Here is a 21913-nt window from a genome sequence, read left to right on the forward strand (position 1 = left end):
AGCACAGACGTCTTCTCTGGGCCAAGGCTCATTTAAAATGGACTGTGGCAAAGTGGAAAACTGTTCTGTGGTCAGACGAATCAAAATTTGAATTTCTTTATGGAAATCAAGGATGCCGTGTCATTCGGACGAAAGAAGAGGATGACCCAAGTTGTTATCAGCGCTCAGTTCAGAAGCCTGCATCTCTGATGGCATGGGGTTGCATTAGTGCGTGTGGCATGGGCAGCTTACACATCTGGAAAGACACCATCAATGCTGAAAGGTATATCCAGGTTCGAGAGCAACATATGCTCCCATCCAAATGACGTCTCTTTCAGGGAAGACCTTGCATTTTCCAACATGACAATGCCAAACGACATACTGCATCAATTACAGCATCATGGCTGCGTAGAAGAAGGGTCCGGGTACTGAACTGGCCAGCCTGCAGTCCAGATCTTTCACCCATAGAAAACATTTGGCGCATCATAAAACGGAAGATACGACAAAAAAGACCTAAGACAGTTGAGCAACTAGAATCCTACATTAGACAAGAATGGGTTAACATTCCTATCCCTAAACTTGAGCAACTTGTCTCCTCAGTCCCCAGACGTTTACAGACTGTTGTAAAGAGAAAAGGGGATGTCTCACAGTGGTAAACATGGCCTTGTCCCAACTTTTTTGAGATGTGTTGTTGTCATGAAATTTAAAATCACTTAATTTTTCTCTTTAAATGATACATTTTCTGAGTTTAAACATTTGATATGTCATCTATGTTCTATTCTGAATAAAATATGGAATTTTGAAACTTCCACATCATTGCATTCCATTTTTATTTACAATTTGTACTTTGTCCCAACTTTTTTGGAATCGGGGTTGTAGAAAAACCTATGAAGAAAAAAAGGTTGGCTAAAACAAGAGGTCAATCTGACAATCCACAGCTGAGGGAGTTAAAAGGTGTGAAAAGTGATGCAAAGGTTGCTGAATATCTGTTGGACAGGTAATTATCTGGTTTGTTTTGTTTTATTTTTTATCTAGGGAGAATTTGTTAATTTCTTGAACTACGTAGCAAACAGTTTCATGGACTCATCTTCCAGCAGTAGTCAGGCAGTACACATTCATGTGTTTTGGAGGAGTGGCTTTGGAGGGAGGTGGTTGGATTTTTCGGTTGGATACTTCGGTTGGATACTTTCAAAATCTAGCTTACCCTTTATAGTTTCTCCAACATTGCCTACCCTACCTTTAACCAATACACAGGAATGGTTTATGCCTTCTGCAAAATGTGCCAGGACTAGGAAACATATAGTACAAAAGTGAGAAATAAAAAACACAAAACAAGAATAAAGAAAGTGACTAGCCATAATCTATATGAAAAAATGTGTATTATAAATGAAAGGACCTTATAAGCATACATGCACATTTTATGAACTATGAGTGCAACACCACTCAAAAGTACTTATCAAAAGTACTTCTTTTCCTCATACAGTTGAGACCAAAAGTTTATGTACTACACCTATGCTAAAGATATTCAATCTCAGTTTTTCACAACTCCACACTGTAACACTTTAGGGGAGTTTGGAGACCTAAGGATGAAGACAGATGGGGTACTTTGACTCACTTTATTCACCTTTACTTTCAACTTTTGCTTTTCAGCTGTTTTTTTTTTATCGTTTCACAGTCTCACTCTGAGACACACAAACACACAGGTGCACACACATACAGCTCTGTGCTGGATCTCAATTTCTCTCCTCTCTAAGCTCTTTCTCTCCTCTTTTAAGCCCTCAGTTGTCACTGAAACCGGTCTCACACACACACACACACACACACACACACACACACACACACACACACACACACACACACCACTGTTAATTAGTCCAAGGTGTAATTGCTTTGCTACTCACCTCCACTTTTACATGGAGGAAAGCTCTCCATTCATAAACTGATGCTCGACCACACCTCCACGTCCTCCCAGCACCCATCTCAGCCCAGGGAGCCGTCTAGCCTGCAGCCGACTCCCCCGCACCCCCCCACAGGAAGAGGATCTGCCACAGCCATTCATGCCCCTGGCCTGTGGACCACCTCGAACTTAAATTGCTGAGGAGCCAGATACCAAAGAGTGCATCTGTGGCTGTATTTAAAGCCAGTGCCTTTTTGCCCTTGATACCATGGAAAAATCCATACAAGTCAACCAAGACAAAAAAATGAAGACCTCTAAAACTCCTTACAAACAATTTCCAAACAATGGAAAGTACTATGAGTGTATGTACAATCATATGCAAAAACAAACAAACAAACAACAACAACCTGGGACCATAGTGCTTCTATTTGATAGTGCATCATTCAGGAAGTAGGCACAATTTGATTTTCCAAGAATGAATGAACTTTGGTCCAGAAGGTTCAACTGATCCCCAAGAAAGCAACAAAAGAACTGGTGAAGGAGTTGGAGGCATTAGGTCCCATAGTATGTACATCCACAACACTGAGCTTGGGCATACAAAATCCAGTCTAAAATTAGCAGGAGGATTATCTTGAGGAGGATTATCTAGAAATACTGAAGCAAAACCTCAAGGCATCAGCCAGGAATTTAAACCAGAAAGTGAAAGTATTGATGTGGCCATCACAAAGCTCTGAATCCCATATAAAATTTGTGGACTGAATTGGAAAAAAAGCATCCAAGCAAGGAGGCCTGCAAACCCAACTGGCTTACAGCAGTTTTGTCAGGAGGAATGAACAAAAATTCCAAAATATTTCGAGAAGCTTGTGGAAGGCTACCCCAAGAATTTGAATCAAGTTAAGCAATTAAAAGGCAATGCCACCGAATATAAAAACTGAAATAAACCTGTCTCTCAGCTATTATTTTGTAATTTTTTCTTATGGAATGTAATGACAGCGGGCCGGCAGCCATCTTCTCTCTCTCTGTCTGCAGGTGCTCCTCACAGTGTCACCACTATGGTGCTGAAAAAACAGCACCCCACTTTCTGCGCTCAGCAGCAACAGTTCAGCATTACCGGCAGAAGACAGTGCCTAGTGCACACACAAGAGGAAGAGTGGTTTAATGCAGCATGGCTGGCAGGCACTAATGACAGAGTGTGCATTCACCCTCTACGAGGCGCCAAGAGAGTATATAAGGGCCGCACGCTGTGCATGAGTGTAGTATGTCCTGCTGAATGTTATCTCTGACCCACTGTATCTCTTGTTTCCAGATACCAGTTCAGATGACTCACTGCCTTACTGGAAGGACTGTAGAGAGGACCTCCAGCATCTCTAAAGGAGATCTATAACTTTCACTCCTCACACCCTGGGAGCTTTCAACACCCTTCCTCCACCAAGAACCTCATGACCCACACCAACTGGCTCACCTCACAAGGCAATTAAAAAAGAATAAAAAGCACTGTCTTTTGCACCTCACCCCTGTTGTCCTCATATTTGTGTCACATTCTGCTATGAGGGGCGCAGCACTGGTGGAGAATGTGGGCAGGTGATGCAGACTCTGATACCCCAGCCATGGACCCTGTGGTGAGATACCTTCTTGACATCAGTGTGCAGCAGAGGCAGTTGTTTCAGGTGCTGGCCCATGGCTTACACACCATCACCTAGGAACTACTGAGCCTAAAGCATAAGCCACTTGCAGCCACAGTCCCCCTCCCTGAAACTGTTTGAGACACCCAATGCCTCCTCACCAAGCTCAATGTGGATGATGATATTTAGGCATTCCTGTGGACCTTTGAGAGGGTCACAGAAAGAGAGGGCTATCAACCCTGGGAGTGGGTTCATATTGTTGTCCTGCTCCTCACCGGCGAAGCACAGTGGGCCTCCCATGCCCTGCCACTGGCTGAAGCCAAGGAGTACACTATCCTCAAGGAAAATATCTTGGCCCACTGAGGGATCTTCCTCACCCGAGCTGCCTCTAGGTTTCACCACTGGAGTTAACAGGCTAGGCCAAGAATCCAGATCACAGATGGACGGCCTCCTGCAAATTACTCGGAGGTGGCTCCAATCAGACCAGCTAATCTCTGCAGAGATCATAGTGGGTTGTCCTTGACTGTTTTCTGTGGGGCCTGTCAGGTGAAGAGAGGAGAGCTATGGGGATGAAAGCAGCTCGAAACCCGAGAGACATGGTCTCTGCATAGGGTGCACCCTAGCCACCCTGGAGATGGGGAGTGGGGAAAGGAAGACCTCAATCCAGCATGAGCCCTGCCATTGCTTCAACCCTGAGCCATGGTGTGCCTTGAAGGTCACAGGAGGGCCCCTTACTGCAGCCCTCACATCAGCATGAGTTGATGCCTACAGAGCTGGAGTGCCATGTTCCAGCTAGGCCCTTCAAGCCATGGTTGGTGGGGTGTGCCCTACACACTGCCCCCCAGCTGCCGGCTCCCACCATCACCCTGCAGCTGAACAGTTTCCCTGTGCCTGCACTGTTGGATCTAGTCCACTATGACCCTGGCTCATCCCTTGGCCCTGACTCAGACCTCCCCACCCTGTGGAAGCCTGGCTGTCACATATGTGCATGGGGATGTGAGAGAGGTCCCCACTTCAGAGATCCAGATAGGAGGCTGAAGAGGTGAGTGGCTGGTAATGGTGGGTCTAATCCCTGGTCTCCCTGTGCTCATCCTTGTAGACAGAAACTGTCCAGGGTTTCCTGCCTCCTTGGGTGCCCCAGAGAGGAGGAATAACAGAAGGGACTCAATAAGGTCACAGCAGCAACAGAGCACCCTGCTGGCTGGCTCTGGTACTGCACTACTGGCTGTAGGAGCAGCAGCAACTGCGGAAGCTGAAGCCGAAGGTGAGCCCTCCATACCCATTATCTCTCTCTACCTTGTCTCAGCAGGCTACATAGGAGGGGAACTTTGGAAGGGAGCAAAAGGATGACCAGCTGAAGAACTGCTGGGGCCAGATGCTGCAGATTGATGAAGAGAGCCTGTCCCCAACCCAGGGTTGCTCCCTACCTACTTCCTAGTGTGGAAAGGGCTGCTGTATTACCACTGCAACCACCAGGGTGAGTCCTGTGACCTCCTCATTGTCCCCAGATCCAAAAGCATGTCCAACATGCACCTGGCCCACACCCACCCACTAGGTGGGCACCTGGGACCCCAGAACACACAGGAGAAAATCCAGGACTGGTTCCACTGGTCAGGAACAGTGGCTGAGGACTGTAACTTCTGCCAGCAGTGCCCTCAGTGCCAGCTGATTTTTCCCCCTACAGGTCAACACCAGCCCCACTGATACCTCTGCCCAACATTGAGGTCCCCTTCAAATAAGTGGGCATGGATCTTGTAGGGCCACTACCTAAGTCTGCCCAGGGCCATGAGCACATCTTGGTGACTGTCAACTATGCCACCCTATACCCAGAGGCTGTCCCTCTGCGCAAGGCCACATCAAAAAATATTGCCAGGGAACTGATGCTCCTCTTCAGCTGGGTCAGAATCCCCAAGGACCAGCTCACAGACCAAGGCATCCACTTTATCTCCAAACTCATGGTGGACCGGTGTCAACTGCTGCAGATGAAACATCTTAAGACCTCGGTCTACCACCCTCAGACCAATGGCTTTGTGGAGAGGTTACACCAAACCCTGAAGCACATGCTGAAGAGGGTCATAGATGAAGATGGATGGGACTGGGACCTACTCCTCCCCTTCGTCCTCTTTGCTATGTGGGAGACTCCTCAGGCCTCTACAAGATTCATGCAGTTCAAGCTCCTGTTCGGCCAACACTCCAGGGGCCCATTGGACATCATCAGGGAAGTCTGGAAGGAGCAACTATCCCTGTTCCACTCCCTTGTTGACTATGGACAATGACGCATCCATGAAACACACATACATGTTTTTACACACACACACACACACACACACACACACACACACACACACACACACCTCCCAAGAGACAAATAGAGAGATTTTTCCCTCTCTAAAGAAGACAAGGATTCTAACAATTACTACTTGGACTAATTGTTTTGTTCCTTTATGTGTTCATCTGAAAGTTATGACGACAATCTTGTGTTATACATGTAACTTTGTATATTTTTAATCTGATAATTATACTTATTGCAAATAAGTACTTATTCTTAAATGGCTCATGTGATGATAGTAATATTTGATATCATTTTTGTCATGTAATTGAAGGGAATTCAAATGTGTACTTGGTTTAATTCAAAGCTGTATCATTCCAGAGTTCTTTGAAGGCTACCAAAGTCACAATACTGTTTTATCTGTTCAAACTGGGTATCAAAGCAGTCAACATCATAGAAGCTGTGCACATATAAATAAAAATAATTTAACAAATTTAAAGAAAAGTAGCAAGAAATGTATGGTCCAATGTACATAAAAGTAAATTTTTTAATTGTAAATGTACTCAAGTAAGAGTGAAAAGTATTATGCATTAAAACTTCTCTTATAAGTACAATTTATGTACATATAATAGAGTAAATGTAACAAATTACTACCCACTTCAAGCCCAGAGTTAGTTAATATGCTTGAGAAACCACCTACAAGAACATCACCTAAAACCCAGAAACTTCAAGCTCTTTTTTATGGGAAACTCCAGCACTGTTTACAAACCTCTGCTTAAATGTGCTGCTCTTAATCTGCAACACCAATATTCGGCCTTCAAGAGCTACCGTGACTCAACTGACTCAAGCTTCTTCCAAAAGAACTCAGAAACTTCAGAAGAATTCTAAATGCTCCAGCCATCTGAACAATTCTGCCACGAGACCATCTCTAAAGCATTGTGAGAACTCTCGTTCAATGCTCAAGTAACAAACTTCCATGTATTCTTGATAAATTAGGTGCTTTCTTTTGAATTTCCTATTTCTTCCTCTGCACAATTTAAGTACTCTTCCAATTGCTCACTAGTGTTCAGGGAATGCTGCGCCCCTCAGAAAATATGCCAGTCACCTCAGAGAATCCATAATTTCAACTCTCAGTGCATAGTATATTTGATTATTATTCTGTACACAGTAGCATTTTTATTAGGGTTCAAATATAACGTTAATATGTAACCATAGTTCTTTGACTGAGCAGGAAGCCACCAGGGTGTTTTTCTTTGGATCTAGTGGTGCATTCCTATGCAGTGCCACTTTACACCTGCTTTATACTCTTCAGACTGCTCATACTGATGGAATTGCAGGCTACCTATACTCTACACTGAAGTGCGCCTCAAGCTCAGAGAATGAGATGCCGCCAGAGCTGCACAAGTGCTACACCAAGTGAGCACAGACACATTGCTAAACAGAACCCCGAGCAACCCCAAGTCTACTCAGTAAAACACCATACTCCCTGCCACTGATGCAATTAGCAGGCATGCTGAAAGTGGTCAAAGTCTATAGAGAACAGACACACAGGAACATAAATGTCTCAGATCAATCTTCCATTCAAAATTACATCTAGAGCTTGTCACAACAGCCAACAACCAGACAAATTCAACCAATGACTAAGATGTTAAGACAGTTGCCAATACAAAAATTAAAATTACAAGCAAAAGACAAAATGCTAAAGAAAACAAAAACAGAAAAAGAAAAGAAAAAGAAGAGAAAAGCTCAGATAAAAAGCAGCAGCTGAAATGCACACAGTTTACTCTCAGCTGGAAAACAACTGGATATTTTTAGCAGTCATAAATTCAGTGATGCACACTAATACATTTTGGCAGTCATATTAGCACTTTTTAATTGAACTGCTTTTTCATGCCCTGATGTACGGGAGGATACAAATGCCTGAATTCCCATCTGTAACTATAGTAAATCGCAAATGTATCCATTCTATCATCAAACTGTATAATTTGCCACCTATTCATGACTACTAACTGGTTTCCAAATTGATTGCAGTTTCCCAGAAACTAGAGCTTTTTTGGGTTTAACCTAGGGATTTGTGAAAAAAATTCTAAACACAATGAATTAACTTTCGTGTCTGCTTAAACAGTTCTTTTAAAACATGCTATGGCTATGTCGTGAAGATTAAGCAAACTGCAAATACAGATGGAAACCATTTTTAAAATCTGTTTAATAATTACAAACATTAAGCCAAAATTCTGTAGCCTATATATGTCTGTGAAGATTCTCAGTCATCCAGGTCATAGTAAACTGTGGGTGGTAGAAATGGGCAACTGGACTTGCTTGAAAATTCTTGAAAACGTTTCACCTCTTGTCCAAAAGGCTTCCTCAGTTCTGTCTGACTAATAGGGAGTATCAGATATTTTGATACTCCCTATTAGTCAGACAGAACTGAGGAAGCCTTTTGGACGAGAGGTGAAACGTTTTCAAGAATTTTCAAGCAAGTCCAGCTGCCCATTTCTACCACCCACAGTGTAGCCTTTATAATGCAAAGAAGTAAAGATAAACATAAGCATTTAGACCAGTATAATGCATTTATGTATTTTCCTAATTGGTCTCCCAGTGTAGTCATAGTTTCCACTTGCTACCTGAATCTCCTCTATTGCATGCCCACTTTCAGTCTGAAGGGCTTTGAGACATGAAACCAGCCAGTGCATCTTTTCCACCTGCTGCTTGTATTAATATTCTATAATATTTAAAACACAAACAGTTATGTATTGTGGAATCAGGTTTTTTTTTTTTTTTTAATATACTGGACCAATTGTGAAGTAATGTTCTGTGCTTGTTTCCTAACTAGCATCTCCAAGTATTAAACTGCTAGTGGAGGATCCCATAGTGGTCAACCCAGGACAGACACTGACACTTGTGTGCATAAGCACAGGAGGAGAGCCTATGCCAGTCCTGACATGGGTACGACATGGTGCGACACTCCCTCAAAATAGCATTCTGAATGGTGGTACTCTTACTATACCTGCCATCAGCACAGAAGAAACAGGCATCTACAGTTGTGTTGCCAGCAACAATGTGGGAAACCCAGCCAAGAAATCCACCAACATCATTGTGAGAGGTATGTTCCCATGAGTTCTAGTGAATTTTAAAATGTTCATGTTAAAATTTGTCAGTCTGCAGTATCAGGAATTCTGCAATGTAAGTATAATAGCTTTAAATATTTTTTGTGTATATAATTGTCAGAGAAATTAAACGGAGAACAGAAAGTTTCATTGTAGAAAAAGAATAGACTGCAATCCCACTATAATGAACTCTTTTACTACGAACTTTCACATCACTAAGCCATGTGCTCCTCTTCCCCCAGAGACAAACAATACGTTATCAAGACTGCAATCAAGTTAACAATACATGTTAACAGCATAAAACAAAGGCTTAACGAACCTAACTTAACTGTCAATCAAACAGTTATTGAGAATGGAAATCATTGACTTCAAAAGATCTGTTAAAAGGATTTTATGAGCTAAAAGCAGTTTTACTCGAGTCTTTACTCTGTAAGCACTGTTGTCATGGCTACTTGTAAATGCAAGATACTCTCTGTCTGTCAGAAAGTGCAGGCGATAGACAGATGCAAGCACTGGAAGTTTTATTTAAAAACATGCTGGCAAACAGATCCAAATCAGTGATCAGAAATCAGAGACGAGAAACAAGCAATAACAGTCAATAGTCAGGCGAGGCATAGACAGGATATCAACAGCGGAGACAAAGGGCAAAATACAAAACAGAGTCAGAAACCAGAATGTCAACACAGTGCTACAAAAGACTTGGTAACGTCAGACACAAGATACAGCACATATATTTTGCAAAGTCTGTGTGTAGTGAGAGTCTTTATAAGTGCACGCTATGATTGGGCTGTAATCTGAAACAGGTGCATGGTAATTAGTCCTAATGGTGCTGCACGCGTGCAAGTGAGTAGCAGCTCAAGGCACGCCGCTGCATGCGGACATGACACCGTCGAAGACAAACTTCATATCCTGGACCGTCTAAAGCGTGGTGAGGAAGCAATGAATTTGTCTAAAGAATATGGTATCCCGAAGAATTAAATTTCAACTTTTAAAGCAAAAGAAAAAGAGCTCAGAGATTTCATTCATAACTACAATCAACATGATGGGCTGAAAAGAAATAATATATAGCAAGCAAACGACGGTGTGACTTATTTCCTTTACTTAAGAGTGACTTATATCCTTTACTTCGTAAATATGTAAGTGAATTAAGCATAAATCTAAATTAAACACAGTTGGTCTTGTTTTATGTGAGTGAGTGTTTGGGTTGACAACTGGGTCTATTTCAGTATTACGATCTTTCCAGTATAATGAACTATTTGGACGTCCCTCAAGGAGTTCGTTATAGTAAGGTTGCAGTGTATTTAATTTTGCTCCAGTCTTATTATTTACGTGCAGAGGTTGGAAATAAAAGTAATAAAGTTGCCACTCAGAAACTGTTATGACTCAAGTCTATATAATGCTTATTGCACCGAAAGGTCCATAACATTATAAGGGCCCAAGCACCGTAGGTGCAAAGACCCTATTGGATCCATAAGGATTAGTATTAGTTTGTTTTTTTTCCTCAAGACTTGACCATTGTTGAGGTGGCTCCCGTGAGCAAAAACTCCTTAAATTTGGCACACACGTCAATGCTTGTGACAGTTACTCAGAGACAGAGTTTTGGTCCCAGGTGTGGCCCAGGGACTCTATCGCACCACCATTTGAGTTTGCCATATAGTTTCATGTACATGTATCAAATTTGATACACGTGTGGGTCTCCCTAAGATGAACACATTTGTAATATACATTGCTTTAGCCACGCCCAACAGGAAGTGAGTTCTTTTGGTTTTGACGCGTTACATTTTGAAGTACTCCTCCTAGGTGGTTTATCGGCATATACATGATGTTGAGATGTCGCTGATGTTAAATTGCAAAGGGATTTTTGTTATTTTGCAAGGCATTGAAATGGGGACATGATAAATTTATATGTCTCACCAGGCAAACACGAAGGGCCTAGACTTCTCCTGGAAGGTTCAGCAAATTCGTGCCAGATTTGGTGTATATGAAGTTACAGGTCTCCTGATTTTATAGTGGAGCAGAGCCTCATAGGCATAGAGTGTGGATACATAAAGAAACCCATCGAGTTGTTTTCTGATGGTTTCGGTCCTGTGCGTGCCTGCCACCATACCAGTGTTAGTAATTACCAGTCATACACACCGCCTAGGGCGGCACGGTGGTGTAGTGGTTAGCGCTGTCGCCTCACAGCAAGAAGGTCCTGGGTTCGAGCCCCGGGGCCGGCGAGGGCCTTTCTGTGTGGAGTTTGCATGTTCTCCCCGTGTCCGCGTGGGTTTCCTCCGGGTGCTCCGGTTTTCCCCACAGTCCAAAGACATGCAGGTTAGGTTAACTGGTGACTCTAAATTGACCGTAGGTGTGAATGGTTGTCCTTGTCTATGTATCAGCCCTGTGATGACCTGGCGACTTGTCCAGGGTGTACCCCGCCTTTCGCCTGTAGTCAGCTGGGATAGGCTCCAGCTTGCCTGCGACCCTGTAGAAGGATAAAGCGGCTAGAGAGAATGAATGAACACACCGCCTAGCGGCCAGTGTTAGTAATTGACAGTCATACACACCGCCTAGCGGCCAGTGTTAGTAATTACCAGTCATACACACCGCCTAGCGGCCAGTGTTAGTAATTACCAGTCATACACACCGCCTAGTGGCCAGTGTTAGCCGGTAAAGAAATAAAACAAAAGAGGCTGGCTATGATATAAGACAATTGTACAACCCAGAAACAGATGGGAGCTCTGCTTTTAGGCAGTGCCTAAATCTATATATTATTGTGAAGGAATTTTTTATATGTTGAACAGTGTAGCCAGAGAGACAAGATGAATTTGGGTACCTTTCAACAGATTTTTTTTTCGGATTGTTTCATTAGATAGCATTTCAACCAATCAATAAATGTTTGATGGTTGGTCGAGACATGCTTATGTCATAATGCCACTCTATGTGACGACGTTGTTTATAGTAGTAGCAGTGTTGCTGATTCACCGGTCTAATTCAGCCATCTAATTTAAAACTAATTCTTTTAACCTTATAAAGTTGACAGACATGCTATTGACACTATTTCCTCAGAATAAGTCAGGGCTAGCTATCGGCATTAGCTGCTGGGCTGGTTACACTTGCTAGATGTGGGGCTCACTAATGGCACCTAGCCGAGGAACTTGCTAACAGCAGTTAGCCCAGGCGCTCTTTCACAGTATCTAGCCGAGGAGCTAGCTAATAGCACCTTGCCGAGGGGCTGGCTAACAGCACCTAGCCAAGGAACTCACTAACAGCAGCTAGCTGAGGAGAAAAATAGGAAAAAATGGCTTAGAGGTAAGAGGGTTAAGAGAAGCAGACAGCATATTTTGTTCCCTATCTATCTAGGCATATCACTACAGCGACATGGCCACTCTGACAGAGAAGAATTACAGTAGTGGTTTCCTGTTGCCTTCTACTGGATTATTATAGAGGTTTTGAAGTTAATGATTGTCAGGGATGAAGGTTGACAAACTGTCCCGATATGTCTCAAGCTTTACATTTCCACTATTCAGGTAACAGCACAACTCGCATAAATTGTATCTATTACAGTTTATATATGAAATCATCAATATTCTTCACAAGTGTGATAGTGCATCACAAACCAGCTCATGAAGTTTTAATTGCACCAAATATTTAGCCAAATATTTAGACACTGAGCATTGTGACTTAGATACCAAAACTGTGTTCTGTCTATATACCACTGACTTCTAGTGATGGGCAGATGACACATCTTCAAGTGTATGATGCATGCAACTACTTGTGTCAGGAAAAATTTGCTGTTTGTGTGTCATGAAACAGTGACATCTGGTGGATTATAGAACTAATAACACGTGGCCTTAATGAATAACAATGAAGTACCTTCAATCTTGAGATGTGGACACCATATGAGTAATGAATAATGATGTTTTTATCATGATGATCTACATATTGATTAAACGCTTATTGATTCAAGAGAAGAAATGTACATGAGTAAGAGTTATAATGGTATCCAAAAAGTAAAATAGCTAACGTGCTAAGTAAGTAAGTTTAATTTATATAGCACATTTAAAAACAGCGAGAACTGGCCAAAGTGCTGTACAGTGTCAAACTAAAAGACTAAAATTAAATAATAAAATGAACTAAAAGCGAGACATGGTCAAGCAGCAAGAATAAAATACATAAAATACAAAAAGCATTCCAACAGACAAGTGCAATAAAAAGGCTAGATAAAAAATAGGGATAAAAGAAAAAAATAAACTAGGAGGCAAAGGCCAAGGAGTACAAATGTGTTTTGAGTCTGGATTTAAAAGTAGTAATTGTGGGAGCAGATCTGATGTCAGGAGGCAAACCATTCCAGAGACGTGGAGCTGCCACAGCAAAAGCATGGTCCCCTTTGTTTTTTAGGCGGGACCGGGCAACATGGAGGAGACCTTTGTCGGCAGATCTGAGGGACCTGGGTGCAGAGTAGTGCTGAAGCATGTCAGAGATGTACATACTGTAGGGGCCTGGCAGTGAAGTGACTTAAAAACCAAAAGTAGTATTTTAAATTGAATTCTAAAACAAATAGGAAGCCAGTGCAGAGAGGAGAGGACAGGGGTGATGTGTTCCTGCCTCTTTGTGCCTGTTAAAAGCCTAACAGCAGCATTCTGCACCAACTGCAGGCGAGCTAGCTGGGACTGGGGGAGGCCAAAATAAAGGGCGTTGCAGTAATCCAGCCGAGATGTTATGAAGGCATGGATAACTGTTTCCAGATCTTGAAAGGACAGTGAGGGCTTGAGCCGGGTGATCACTCTCAGCTGATGGTAACTATTTTTAATGACAGTATTAATCTGTTTTTTAAAACACAAGTCAGACTCAAATATAACCCCAAGGCTTTTAGCAGATGGCTTAACAAAGGAGGAGAGGTGAGATAGATTGTTAGTAACTGTGGGTATAGAGATCTTGCAGTCACGTGACCGGAAAGTACACAGCCGCCATCTTGTCGGTAAAAAACACAGCTGAATACTGCTGCACTCGTGTACAGAATGGATCAATGTCAACCGACGGACTACACGGCTCATTTTTCTAATGAACAGATAACTAGATATAGGTCTAAAATAAATGATCTACAGATTAGTGACCCTTATGGCTTACCGGACGTAGTTTTCACGACCATGTCAGTGGATATTGAACTGCCAGCAGAATACCCAGACGTGAATAATTACCTCATTAACTTTCCCTCACTGTTCAGTGGTGAAGCACTGCGTGCTTATAAATCTCTGGACAGTTATCTTTACAGAAATTCAGGATTTGGCAGCGACTCAGATGTGGCATCTTGTAAACAAGAAAATAACAATCCTCATTGGACGGGTAAGTCACTTAAGTATTGAGTATAGCACTGACCAGCCGATTATAGAATAGAATAAGGTAATTCCAGCTGTAATTCCAAATCGTCCGTCTTGTTTACCATGGATCTGGCGTTGGAGAGGTAAAGGCTTGGCAGTGGAGATTTGAGTGGCTGTTTTCTGAGTTTAGTCAACAGGCTGGCTCTGCAGCTTCGCTTTTGCTTCCGCTCCTGACGCCGCCTCCTTCGCTTTGCTTCCGATAACAATCCACGGAGACCCCGCTGGTCTCGCTATCTCGTCCGGAATGTTGTGCATGCGATGGAAATCACTACAAACCGTCATTTTCTGCTGGAAACCAATGTCCAGTAAGTCCATACGGTTGTAGTGGATATTGAAGTCCGATACAGACGAACAACACGCAAAAATACACACAAAAAACATAAAAAACGTGCACAGGTAGGGAGAGCTTGTAGCCGCAGCCGTTGTAGTAGAATTGTATATAGTAGGGTTTTCCAGAAGAAAAGGTAGAAGTAGAAGGCGGAAATATGGCGTTTGACCGACAAGATGGCGTCTGTCACAATCTGGATCGGCTGTGATGTCACATGCAAGTGCTCCATTGATTTAGAGGATCCAAAAATTACGACCTCGGTCTTGCTATCATTGAGTTGTAAGAAGTTGTTGGACATCCAATGCTTAATGGCCTCTATACAGTCTAGGAGAGATTGGGCAGACTCCTGTGTTGTTAATGGTAGCTATAACTGTGTGTCATCAGCGTAAAAGTGAAAAGAAACAAAGTGTTTATGGATAATGTCCCCTAGGGGGAGCATGTACAGGCAGAAGAGTATTTGCTATGGTATCTATTTCTAATACGGAATTTAGCAATAAATTTTTATCTACATAAAACTGTGTGTGGGAAAATATGTTCAGTGGGAATAGTGTGTGTGAATCATTAAAGTGCTTGTGCAACTGGGTGTGCTTGTATACTTGTATGTGAAAGACAAGAGTGTTATTCATTTTTATTCAGAAAAAGAAGTTTCTATGATTGACAACTCTTTCAAGCAGAACTGGCACTTTACCTTCAAAATGTTCCCAAATTGGAGAACGTTTTCTTTTTCTTGAAGTTTCCATTACTGAACACAGCAAATACCTGTCAATCTCACCAACAACCCTCCTTTAAGCACTGACGCACGAAAATCTGCTGGAGTTTTGTGTCGTTGTATGCAGTAATGGAGCCTCAGTTGTGTAACAACACCTCAGCAGTGTCGGTCACATTATTATTCTTAATGCGCACCACGTGTTGATATGGGGCTTCAGTTAAGATTGCCATTTGTACTCGACACATGCTTCAGAGCTTCACTATCAACTGGACCATCACTACTGTCTTCCAGACACAAAAAAACTGATACTTCTAATGTTTAAAAACTCATGATCTTTGCCTCACACATCCAAAGTAACCAGACATGCAAAACCGAATACATGCATACAGATTTTAGTCTGCATAATGTAAGCATGGTTGAGAATCTAAATTTCTGATATGCAAAATGATGTAATTAATGCAGTGTGATGTGGCACACAAGAGGGGTGTTAGTTCATTATACATTCGCTTATGGAGGTTAAATTGCACAAAATGTTTAGAATTTGAGCGATATGATTTACACCTAAACTGTGTCCTTGTAGTTGATACACAAAAATTGATATTTCCAATATTTAAAAGTCTTGACTATTTTGCACACACGTGAAGTAAAGGCAGTGTCTTAAAATGAAATATTACATGCATTTTACCATTACACATGAAGTAAAAATTTGTCAGATGCATATTTTTTACACAATGCATAGAACGGGTTATATTACTATGGCAGGCTACATGAACAGCTGAAGTGTAAAGATTAGGTGTCAGTGTATGCAGTCATTGAGCATAATGAGATTTATATGTTAAAAGGTTCTCTTTTTTCTTGTAATTTTATTTAGAACTATAACAGGGCAATTCCATGTAAATGTCAACCTCACCATGCAAAAATAAAGCAACATGTAATACATCAAAACCACTCCCAGAGATATCACCTAGGCCTGTATTTTACAGATGTGAATAAGTTGAACCAATTTGTAACCAACCTAATATGTCACTGTCAGTCTTTCTTTCTTATAATGTAAAACCCAAGCTAAAACCAACTTTGATCATGTACAATTCTATATTATTCCCACAAGCCACAGAAATGTATGCAAAAATCCACAAAACAGCAAAACAATAGCCATCCTAAATATTATTTAAGAACTTTGATAGTTTTAGCTGATATTTAGAGAGTTTTTCAAAGGGTTATGGTGGTTAAATTGCTGATTTTCTAAACATATGCCATGTCTATTTCAGACGCGTCACATCCATAACGGAATTTCGTCACATCCATAACGGTGACTTTTCCTTCCGAAACTCTGCATGAAATACAAAATATTTTAAACAAAGATTTTTTAATATTCACCTTGGACCCCTCTATCAAATGGATATCTCCATTTCGACATTAGGTTTACAATTTCACAGAGTTTGATAAAAATGTACAGTCACCCAAGAAAAGTGATACTTTTTCTGTCACATCCATAACGCATCTTTTATTGGCATTTTCTGGCATGCCCCAGATGTACTATGGGAATTGTTCTTGTTCTATCACTTCTCCGGCATGGTACAGCCTTAAAATATGCAACACCTGTTTAAATACTGGGAGACAATAAAACATGCACTGGGTCATTTGTTGACATTTTGAGTTCAAGTGTCACGTCCATAACGCTGGAATTGCTCATCACTGATGTTTATATTGTCTAAAGATCCATACGAACATGTGTTTAACATTAATATTTGTGTTTGTTTTCCAATTCCTCAGCAAGGGATTTGAGTATGTTGTATGGTGTAGCTGGGAAATGTTAAAAAATTGTACATAATAATTTAGCTACTTTTATAAGCAAGAACACAGCAGTGAGTTGAACCCCATTCCAGACAAGGGTCGCGATGTTGGTTTATGTGGTTAGAACCGGTTAGTGGCATTGTTAATTCACTGATGTTGGGAGGCATTTTGCATTCTTCCTAAAAAAGGAACTCTTTTAATTGTTGTGTTGTGTTAACCTGGTGATAGCATCAGAGATGCAAGGTTCCGTCTTCACCGCTTGCAGCTATCTTAGTAAATTAAAATTAGTTCATGTTAAATGTTTATTAAATCACATTAAACAACCTAAAATGAATGAAAAAGACTTCAAATACTCATGACCTGACTTTCATATTTCAGTACTGATGAATAATTCTGTTCTACTTGTTCAGTTACGTAATTTCTATATTTCCATAAAATTATAAAACCAAATTGTAATCTGCAAACTATAATATATTTATAATGTTTGATACTACAATGTTCATGCCATGACTTTTGTTGATTTCTCATGTAGAAATTTAGAGTAAAATGGTATTTTAAAATCCCCTAAAGTACTAGTGCATCTCAAAAAATTTGAATATTGTGGAAAAAGTTCAATATTTTCCATCAGTTATTTAAGAAAGTGAAAATGTAATATATTCTAGACTCATTACATGTAAATTAAGATGTTTCAAGCATTTTTTTTTTGTATATCTAACCCCTTGACAGTTGCCATTGTGACAAGATAATCAATGTTATTCACTTCACCTGTCAGCTGTTTTAATATTATGGCTGGTCGGTATAAGTATGCTTAGGTCTCATCAGGGTAGAGCTCACTCCAGTGTCTTTCTCACCTTAGAAAATGTGCTTGTTTTGTATTGAAGGGCATGTAAACACTGCAAAGATTTGAGAATTAGAATTACAGAATTCTGCAAAATCATTCAGTACACAGGATCTTGTAAAATGGGATTTACAGAGTAAATCTATAATAATAAATCATTCATTTATTTATTCATTTATCCTAGTGAGGGTCACAAACTGGGAATACACACTGGATGGGACACCAGTCCATCACAGGGCACTATGCACACACATTCACAAACTCATTTACATCGAGCCAATCTACCTACATGCATGTAGTTTGGCAGTGGGAGGAAACTGGAGAATCTAGCAGAACCTCACATAGACATGGGGAGAAGCACATTCTGCACATGTTACAACAGCATGGCTTTGCAGTAAAAGAGAGCAGGTGCTAAACTGGCCTACCTGCCTCCCATTGAAAATGTGTGGCACATTATAAAGTGCAAAATATGACAGAAGAGACTCCAGACTATTGAACAAATGAAGTTGTATTACAAGCAAGAATGGGAAACAATTTCACTATTAAAACTTCAACAATTATTGCCCTCAGTTCCCAAAAAGTTACTGAGTGTTGTTAAAAGAAAAGGTGATGTAACACAGTGGTAAACATGCCCCTGTGCCAACTTTTTTTGGAACATGTTGCAGGCAGCAAATTCAAAACAAGTGTATATTTACACAAACCAATAAAGTTTATCAGTTTGAACATTAAATATCTTGTTTTTGTATTGTATTCAAATGAATATAGGTTAAATGGATTTGCAAATCATTGTATTCTGTTTTTATTTACATTTTACACAGCATCCTGACTTTTTTGGACTCAAGGTTGTACATGTTTTTAGCACCAAACCTTTACAAAACATAAACTGCTACAAATATTATTCCAGTCCCCAACTGTAGCTTCAGCCTAATGCTACAGCTGTCAATGTAGGCAACACTTTCTTTAGATGTTCACTTTAGATAGTGTAGTAGCACTGCAGACTATCTGTCTCACGAGGGTATGGAAGCATTTCAAACAAGCACCCTTGCTGAGCTGATCACAGGAGGTTAGCAGCATGGAGCGAGATTACTGAAGTTCACAGTCCTCCCATGTAACATGGTTTACATTAGTTTTCTTCTCAATCCATCTCTTATTTTGCCCAGCAAATGAAATTTTGTGATCTGTGCAACAGCAAAGCAGACTGGCTCATAAAACTCCCCCTCTAATAATCTAAAAAGCTCATTATGAGCTTTTTAATGCTTTTTAAGTGCTTACTATCCATTGAGCTAGAATGTTACTGTGTGACTAATGGTGTAATTATGATGATATACAAGTGGGGGAAAATATAAAGATGAGACTTGAGGAGACAAAGCTCAGTATTAAAAGCCCCAGAGTTGAAGTCAATCATACAGCATTGCAGTGACATTTTACATACAGCATTGCGGTGCCCATGTTTCCCACATAATATCATGGATTACCTCCACAAAATAAACAACTATCCATAACTGAAGCCTGATGAATAGAACGTCTAGCAAGTCCTGTTATACCTCGAATGCAAGAGAAGGATTTTATTCAAACATAAAGCCTTTTATCTTGACAAATTTGTCCTATGGATCAAATTTCCTATAAATATCCATATCTTGCATATTGGATATAAAAAGGCTACACACCACTATTAAAATTGCAGGTTTTTGTGATAATACAACACTATAACAACCCAAAACACATCATCATGCACACCTAACGAATCTAATGTGCTTTTAGTCCCGCTGACTCACTTCATTAATAAACCATACTAACATAAATGAGAGTCACAGGTGACATGCTAATGTAAAAGTGATCACAAAAAGGAAAAAAAGGTCAGAATTCCAGTGCATTATAGGCACATAAATCATGAGAAGTTTACAGCTCAAAAAACACATTTAAGTGTGCAGTATCTATTTAAGTATGTATTAAAGTATTATATTAATGTAATGTGACGTAATGTAAGGTATGTATTTTAACAGAAGTGGTAATATTAATAGTATACATTTTAGAAGTACACTTTATGTACGTTTTAGAAGTACACTTAAATAAAGTTTTCTTTTACAAATGATTGACCATAATTATGACTGTACCATCGTAATGTTTGTCATTATGTAAGAAAATCAAATTACATAAATATGTATGTCTACTACAAGGAGACTTTAAAATTAGGTGACTCTTAATTTACTTATGAAATTCAGTTTTCCAAGTGCTGAAATTCCTAGAGAATTAACTGCAGCGTAGACAAAAAGATATAATCCATACAGCAAACTAACCTGGAGCTTTTTGACAGATCACATAGCTTGGTACAGAAATTAGATGTCTGTAATACTTATTGATAATGACAGAGACATGCATGATAGGATTGGATTCTGCAGCATAGCACTGGGGCTATCTAAAGAGAGTGCAGCATTTCTAGCTCAATTATAACATTGATTAACTCACAGATTTATCATATCTGTTTATTATTACAGTGGTGCTTGAAAGTTTGTGAACCCTTTAGAATTTTCTGCATTTCTGCATAAATATGACCTAAAACAACATCAGATTTTCACAAAAGTCCTAAAAGTAGATAAAGAAAACCCAGTTAAACAGATGAGACAAAAATATTAGATTTGGTCATTTATTTATTGAGGAAAATGATCCAATATTAAATATCTGTGAGTGGCAAAAGTATGTGAACCTCTAGGATTAGCAGTTAATTTGAAGGTGAAATTAGAGTCAGGTGTTTTCAATCAATGGGATGACGATCAGGTGTGAGTGGACACCCTGTTTTATTTAAAGAACAGGGATCTATCAAAGTCTGATCTTCACAACACGTTTGTGGAAGTGTATCATGGCACGAACAAAGGAGATTTCTGAGGACCTCAGAAAAAGCGTTGTTGATGCTCATCAGGCTGGAAAGGGTTACAAAACCATCTCTCAACAGTTTGGACTCCACCAATCCACAGTCAGACAGATTGTGTGCAAATGGAGGAAACTGAAGACCATTGTTTCCCTCCCCAGGAGTGGTTGGCCAACAAAGATTACTCCAAGTGTGAACCAAGATGGCGGCACGTGAAAAACACGAGGCTCAGTGTCTCTCCAGATTTTGCAAATTAGCGGTGTTTTATCTGCTCCTTACTGGACTGTTCATTCAGTACGGCACTGCTTTAACATCTTACAGCAGACAGGAACTCTTGGACATTGGATCACGAAATTCCAACAATTTTATCGCCAATCTTCAACTCATCCCAGAGATCTCCAGAACACCGGAGGCTGCTCACTCCTTCCAGCCGGGTGGAAGTGTTTGCAGACGGCGTCGGGACCGTAAACAAAGGTGGGGTAAGTGAGGGGGGGCTATGAGCTAAGCTAAGGCTAATACCGCATCGGCTCCCTTTACCCAGCATTTTCCTTGCTAATGTCTGGTCTCTGGCAAACAAAATGGATGAACTACGACTCTGCATCACCAACAATAAATGGATTATGGACTCCAACGTCATGATCTTTACAGAGACATGGCTAAACAGCAGTATTCTGGATAGTGCTATCGAGTTAGCAGGATACCACACTCTCCGTGCAGATAGGACTGTAGATGGCTCCAGCAAAACCAGAGGTGGAGGTTTGTGCATTTATATAAATAGAGCTTGGTGTACAAACTCTGTTATCACCGAGAGACACTGCTCACCTAATTGAGGAGTTTCTCATGGTTAAGTGTAGACCTTTTTATCTCCCAAGAGAGCTCACATCAGTTTTCATTACTGCTGTATATACACCACCAGATGCTAATGCTAAGCTTGCAATGGGAGAATTGCATGCAGCCATTAGCAAACAGCAGGAAATGCACCCAGAGGCTGCCTTTAGTTTTGCGGGTGACTTTAATCACTCCAACTTGAAGACAGTACTTCCCAGACTACATCAACATGTTACCTGCCACACAGGAGGAAATAAGACACTAGATCATGTTTACTCCAACATAGCTGGAGCTTACAAAGTTACACCCCTCCCCC

The 21913-nt window shown here is 40.8% G+C and overlaps 1 protein-coding gene across 3 annotated transcripts in view; it reads left to right on the plus strand.

Moving 5' to 3' along the window:
- The window catches only part of mdga2a (MAM domain containing glycosylphosphatidylinositol anchor 2a), a 256090-nt gene that overhangs the window by 115483 nt on the left and 118694 nt on the right, over nt 1–21913 (plus strand). For all 3 annotated transcript variants that reach the window (XM_060933897.1, XM_060933898.1, XM_060933899.1), the window contains exon 6: nt 8601–8870. In XM_060933897.1, coding sequence (XP_060789880.1) covers nt 8601–8870 — 270 coding nt within the window. The remainder of the gene's footprint in view (nt 1–8600; nt 8871–21913) is intronic.

This window comes from Neoarius graeffei, chromosome 11, assembly GCF_027579695.1.
Source record: "Neoarius graeffei isolate fNeoGra1 chromosome 11, fNeoGra1.pri, whole genome shotgun sequence".
Lineage (NCBI taxonomy): Eukaryota > Metazoa > Chordata > Actinopteri > Siluriformes > Ariidae > Neoarius > Neoarius graeffei.